This window comes from Callithrix jacchus, chromosome 11, assembly GCF_049354715.1.
Source record: "Callithrix jacchus isolate 240 chromosome 11, calJac240_pri, whole genome shotgun sequence".
In the NCBI taxonomy this organism is placed as follows: domain Eukaryota; kingdom Metazoa; phylum Chordata; class Mammalia; order Primates; family Cebidae; genus Callithrix; species Callithrix jacchus.
Window position 1 is genome coordinate 107,198,809 of NC_133512.1, and position 7,334 is coordinate 107,206,142.

At 34.0% G+C, this 7,334-nt stretch overlaps 1 protein-coding gene across 2 annotated transcripts in view; it reads left to right on the forward strand.

The window, feature by feature from the left end:
• Positions 1–7,334, forward strand: part of KDM7A (lysine demethylase 7A) — a 96,976-nt gene that overhangs the window by 34,610 nt on the left and 55,032 nt on the right. For both annotated transcript variants that reach the window (XM_002751936.6, XM_078343635.1), the window contains exon 2: positions 5,403–5,488. In XM_002751936.6, coding sequence (XP_002751982.1) covers positions 5,403–5,488 — 86 coding nt within the window. The remainder of the gene's footprint in view (positions 1–5,402; positions 5,489–7,334) is intronic.

Below are 7,334 nucleotides of genomic sequence, written 5' to 3' on the forward strand. Positions count from 1 at the left end.
AGACTGTAGTGTGAAGACCAGTTTATTTTTTCTTTTGTCTCATGTGCTTTTGGTGTCAGATCTAATGATTCAAGGCCTTGAACACTTATTGTTATGCTTTATTTCAAGAGTTTTATAGTGTTCTTACCTTTAGGTATATGAGCCATCTGAGTTAATTTTTGTATATGGTGTGTGGTAGAGGTCCAAACACATTCTTTTTCATGTATATTGTTTCATACCATTTGTTGAACAGACTATTTTTTCCCCTTGAATGATCTTAGTACTCTTGCCAAAAATTAGTTGGCCACCAATGTAAGAGTTTATTTCTGGACTCTCAGTTCTATTTGGTTTGTCTGTCCTTATGTCAGTACCACACTGTGTTGATTACCGTAGCTTTGTTAAGAGGGTTTGAAGTTGGGAAGTGTGAATCCTCCATCCAGCAATTCTTAACCCTTTGGGTGACAGAAACCTTTTTGAGTTTTTTATAGGAAACTATGGACCAAGGGAATTGTATGTACAGATATATAAAATTTTATATAACATTAACTTCATGAATTGGAAATTTGTAGTCTTTCAGTTAAAAAGTAAATTTTTAAACAATTAGCATATTTACCTTTTGCTTTTTATGGGGAAAATGATGTAAATCCAAATTGGACAAATAAACTTGTGTTGTACTCAAAAGCAAATTGTAATAGTTTGATTTATACATGGATTCAGTATTCAAACAACAGTGTCATGTTATTTGTTGATGTCTTTTGGGTTTGACCTTTTGGGACTGCAGCAAGCTCTACTCAGACTCTCAAAGACTTTATTGTAGCAAGTGTACTAGAGTTCTCTCAGGTGAGAGTAGGCTTGTTTTCGGGTATCTGGAGGTCTCTGATTCATTGCTTTTGATATTTTGTTTTAGTTATTAGATTAATGCATTTCAAGACTTTTTTGACCTAATTTTTTACATGGTTGTGGGTAGAATTTTAATTATGAAATTTAGTATTTTGTGTATTGTGTGTTTTTATTTGATATTTAATTATGGAATAATAATAGAAGAAAAGTACCTAAAACATAAATCTACAGTTTAACCAATAATCATAAAATATGGACCCATGTAATAACAATCATCTAGAACCCCAGGATACCACCTGCCATCCTTTCCAGATTACAGTCCCCAGAGGAAAGAAACCACTGTCCTACTGTCAAGATCCTTCTCTTCCTTGCTTTTAAAGATAGTTTTATTATCCCAAAGCAATATACTTCAGCTTTCCCTAGTTTTGAATTTTCTATATAAATACAATATACCATATGTACTCCTCCTTTATGTCTTTTTAAAATTTAACTCAATGTTGATTAACTGGTACAATTCATTCATTTATTGTACGATTCTTTTGTTTTCATTACCATATAGAGTTCTGTTATGATAATATGCTGTATTTATCCATTTTACTATTTATAGACTCACAAATAGTGATTCTGTAAGCGGTTCCGTATAGGTAGTGCCTGAGTTTCTCTAAGGTGTGCTTACCTAAAAAAGATTTTGCTTGGTCATAGAATAATCATAGAGTATACGATTCTTCAGTTTTAATGCCAAATTATTTTCCACAGTGGCTGTATCAGATTATCAGTTTAAAGTTCCTATTGCTCCACATCATCTTCAACATGTAGTATCATCAGGCTTTTTAGTTTTAGCTGGTCTTTTGTGTATGTTGTACTTATTGTGCTTTTAATCTTTATTTCCCCCAGTTACTTACGAGGTTGTACACCTTTTTATGTGTGATTCAGCCATTTAGAGTTCTTTTTATGATGTGCCTGTCCAAGTATTTTGTTCATTTTTCTACTGGGGTTTTTTTTTTTTTTTTTGTATTCATTTGTAGGAGTTCAGTATATTCTGGGTGTAATTCCTTTGGTGGCCACCTGTATTGTAATGTCTTCTGCTACTCTGGCTTATTTCACTCTTTATAGTTTAATGAATAGGAGTTTGTTTTAATATGGCTGAAGTCACCGCTTTTCCCCCTTATGGATGGTGCTTTTTGTGTTTTAATTAAGACAGTCCTTCCTGCCATAACGTCATAAAGATATTTTCTATATTATGTTATACAACCTTTGTACTTTGTATTTTATGTGTGTTTAGGTTTATGATCTACTTTGGAATAAGTTTTTATGTTATGAGATAGATGTCTAATTTTATTTTTCTTTTATTAAAAAATATATTTTAATATATCATAAAATTATAAAATACAAAATAAAGTATCTTAAAAATATGATATTTTATCTTTTATAAGATAGTTTATAAAAGATATTTATACATTTATATATAAATGTATAATGTAAATAAAATATATATAAATACCTTTTACATAAATGTTTATTTTTAAAAAGATAAATATATATATATATATATATATATATATATTTTTTTTTTTTTTTTGACGTGGAATTTTGCTGTGTTGCCCAGGCTGGAGTGCAGTGGTTTGATATTGGCTCACTGCAGTCTCCACCTTCTGGGTTCAAATGATTCTCCTGCCTCAGCCTCCCAAGTAGTGGGATTATAGGCATGCACCACTATGCCTGACTAATTTTTGTATTTTTAGTAGAGATGGGGTTTTGCTATGTCAGTCAGTTTGGTTTCTAACTCCTGACTGCAAGTGATTCGCCTGCCTCTGCCTTCCAGAGTGCTGGGATTACAGATGTGAGCCACTGCCAGGCAGATATATCTTTTTAAAAATAAAAATATACATATATATAAGATATTTATTGACAGTGTTTCGCTTTTGTTGCACAGGCTCGAGTGCAATGGCACGATCTCGGCTCACCACAACCTCTGCCTCCTGGGTTCAAGCAATTCTTTTGCCTCAGCCTCCCTAATAAGTAGCTAGGATTACGGGCATGTGCCACCACACCTGGCTAATTTTACATTTTTAGTAGAGACGGGGTTTCTCCATGTTGATCAGGCTGGTCTTGAACTTCTGACCTCAGGTGATCCACCTGCCTCAGCCTCCCAAAGTGCTGGGATTACAGTCATGAGTCACCATGCCCAGCTATATAAAATATTTATATAAATGTGATTATAAAAGGTGTCTAGGACCTTATATTGAGAAGTTTATTTTTGTGTGCTCTTGCATGTCTCCTGTTACACATGAGTGTCCACATATGCATAGATCTGGTTTTGGGCACTGGCATCTGTTTCATATTGCCTTGATTCCTAGCACTTATAAGTCTTGATACTTGGTAGAATTTTAGGGTGGGGGGTTTGTTTTGTTTTTATTTTCTGTGAATGCTTTGCATATTCTTGGCCCTGTACATTTCCATATTAATTTTAGAACTAGCTTGTTGGGTTCCACAGATGTTGATTGGAATTAAATTGAATCTATAAATCACTTTGAGGAGAATTAATATCTTTACATTACTGAACTTCAAACCCATGGTCCTGATGTATATCTCCCTTTATTTAGGTTTTCTTTAAAGTCACTCAATAATATTTTATGTTTTTCCTTAAAGAAGTCTTGCATAATTTTTGTTAAATTTATTCCACTGTACTTGACACTTTCATGCAGTTGTACATGGTATGTTATTTCACTTTTTAGCTTTATCTTGTTGGTTTATGGAAATAGGGTTTTTTATATACTAATATTTAGCAATCTTTTTATTGATTCTTATGATTTCTCTATAGATTCTTTTGTATTTTCTGCATGTGTAACTATAGCATTTGCAGATGATAGCTTTTTTTCCCCCTAACCCCTACACCTTTTAATTATTTTCCTTATTTTACTGTACCAGTCCATCCTCCAGCATAGTGTTCACCAGAAGTAGTAATAGCAGGTGTTCTTGCTATGTTCTTAATCTCACAGTGATTGCTTTCATGTTATTTGCATAAGATATTTTAAAAGTACCCTTTTCCAGATTATGGAAGTATCCTCTAAGCTGGCTAAGAGGTTTGTTTACTTTCTAATTATACATAAATGTTGAGTTTTATCAAATACATTTTCTGCATCTTTTTAAATGGTCATATGATTTTTTTCTTTTTTTTTTTTGAGACGGAGTTTCGCTCTTGTTACCCAGGCTGGAGTGCAATGGCGCAATCTCGGCTCACCTCAACCTCCGTCTCCTGGGTTCAGGCAATTCTCCTGCCTCAGCCTCCTGAGTAGCTGGGATTACAGGCACGCGCCACTGTGCCCAGCTACTTTTTTGTATTTTTAGTAGAGACAGGGTTTCACCATGTTGACCAGGATGGTCTTGATCTCTTGACCTCGTGATCCACCTGCCTCAGCCTCCCAAAGTGCTGGGATTACAGGCTTGAGCCACCGCACCCGGCCGATTTTTTTTTTCTTTTAATCTAATAATGTGGTAAGTTTCACTGATTAAGATTTTTAGTGTTAAAAGCCACCTTGTATTCCTGGGATAGACCCAACTTGATATTTACATGTTTGCTCATAAAAAAACCTATAATTCTTTCCAAGTTTTGGTACCAAGGTTATGCTGTCATGAATTGAGTTAGGGAGCAACTCCTTTTTTCCTGCTCTCTGGAATAAATTTGATATTAGATTTATTTATTCCTTGAATATTTGACAGAACTTGCATGTGAGGTCATGTGGGCCTGGAGTCTTTTTTGTGTGTCAATTTTTAAAATTACTAAGTGATTGTTCAGGACTATTCAGATAGTCTGTTTCCTCATGACTCAGGTTTGCCCATATCTAATATTTTAAAATCTCTTAGCATAAAATTTTTAATAATATCCTCATTTATATCTAATATTCTTAGGATCTCAGTTTGCCTCCCTTTTCATTCCTAGAATGGGTTATGCCTTCTGTCTTTTATTGTGGCCTTATTAGAGGTTTGCCAATTTTATAAATCTTTTCAAACAATCAATTTTTGTCTTCAGTGCTCTATTACATCTTTTCTGTGTCACTGATTTCTTCTCTTTGTTTTTCTTTCTATCTCTGTTTTTAAGGTTTTTTTGGCTATTATTTTTGTAACTTCTTGAGATAGATACATAGCTCATTAATTTCAGCCTCTTTTTTTCTAACGGATGCATTTAAAGCTATATGTTTCTAAGTTCTTCATCCCACAAATTTTGTCATACAGTGTTTTCATTGTTCACATTTTAATGTGATTTATCTTTTGTCTCATTTTGTTAATATTTTATAACAAGTGACATTATATAATGGTTGAGGATTTTATGGCTTATAATTGTATTGTTTCCGATGTCTCTACTCCTGCTAGGAGAGAATTACTTTGAATATAGTATGTTCCCCATACTCACTTAGCAAGTTTGTAGAGAACAGAATAAAATTTATCTTTATATGTGTTTCTGTGCTCTACAAAAATGTGTTGGTGAGGTGGTTGTACATTTCTCAGCTAAATTCCAACCACTGTATTAGAGTTAAGTGAAGATTTTCAGCTTACTTACACATTGATTTTTTTCTTTGTCTTAGCTGTGTTGGAGTAGAAGAACATCATGCTGTTGACATTGACCTGTATCACTGTCCGAACTGTGCAGTTTTACACGGTTCCTCCTTGAGTAAGTACTAGAAGCTCAAATAAAAACGGACATTTCAGAAAAAAACCCTAGCATTTCAAACTTACATGTACATGGCAATACTTTAATGGTACCCCTATCAGTTATATATTACACCCATCAAGAATTGTAAGGAAAGATTTCGCTCAAGGTATTTTGGATGTAGTTTTTGTCTGAGTTGTTAAGTCAAAAGATTAAGGGGGAAAAATATGCTATCAGTCTTCATTGCCAGTGCAGAGTCCCCTAACTCAACCACATAGTTTTATATTGTAGTTAAGTAAAATTTTTCGGTTTCTGGAAACTGATTTCACTTGTTTTGCTCTCTTCACAAATAGAAGATCTTTAGTAGCATTTTGGGACAGTATACAGAATAAGACTTCAGTGCACTCATATGCCTTATATTTTAAGGAGAAAATGAGAGCATTGATACACTAAAATATTACTTATCTTTTCTGAATTTGGTTGCTATATTGTGTATGGCCTAGAGTCCTGCCCAACCATCCCCTCTGCCTGAAACCCCTTCCTGAGATCTGAGGAAGTAGAAGTACAAAGATACACCAGACAGGTTTCTGACCACATTCTTCTTAAGAAGGGAGGGCAAAGGCAGGGAAGCCCCAGGCATCTACTGGAGTGGACCAACATCGTACCTAAAATGATATCTATTTTCAGCCTTTTACAGATGCTTCGGAAGAATACATTGGAAAATTGTTATGCAAATGGGAGAGAAAATATTTAAAAGGCTTGGATTATGTTATATATATATTTTTTAAATTTGAGACAGGGTCTTGCTCTGTGACCCTTGCTGGAGTGTAGTGGAGCTATCAGAGCTCAATGAAGCCTTGACCTCCTGGGCTCAAGTGATCCTTCTGCCTCAGCCTCTGGAATAGCTGGGACCACAGGCATGCTTCACCATACCCAGCTAATTTTTTGATATTTTGTAAAGACAAGGTCTCATTTTGTTGCCCAGGCTGGTCTCCAACTCTGCCTAGACTCCCAAAAGTACTGTGATTACAGGCATGACCCACCACGCCTGGCCTGTAATAACTATTTATTTTGAAATTTTAGGCTGTGGGCTAGCATTTTTATGTTCGCAAATTTTTAAAAAGAAAACTCTAGGCTTTGTCATTTTAAAACACTCATTTTAAAACCTTTGCCTGAACACACCTTGATAGACACACTTGGGTTGGTTGTATATGACCTCTTTATTTTACATGCAGCTTTTTTTCTAGTACTTTTTTCCAGTGGAGTAGACGTTTTGTTCTATTTTTTTCAAGGGACTTACTGGCAACTGACTGCCCATTTGTTTTGTTAGAAATATTAGTAATTTTTCTAATTTCTTTATATTTAAAAATTTAAGCTACATGAATGCATTAAAATATTTCCTTGTAAAATAGAGGCTATTCCTTTTGTTATGTATACAGTATTAAAGTTGAGGTTAGCAAATTAGTGGCGCTGTTACAAGTGTAATTGACTAGTTTATTGTCATAAATGTTTTTTAAAGGATCTTTCTCTGGCTAGCACTGAGTATGTGATAAATAACTTGAAATAATTGTTGACTGGAGTAACTCTTGGAGAAAGTAAATAAATAATATGGTGTTATCTTAAGGGAAACTTACCTAAAATTTATAGCAGTTTTAGTTTAGAATTTAAGTATGTAGTCCCAAAATGAAATAATTTGAATTCAACTTCTATGAAATATTACGTTGTTGTGAGGCAGAATGATGTGATATACTCTTTTTATTTTTCCCGTATGATTTAATTTGTTAAAAAACATGTTATGCTCACTAAATTGATTACACAATTCATAATGGATCACGGCATCACTTTGATAATTATGCTTTGGAGAGAA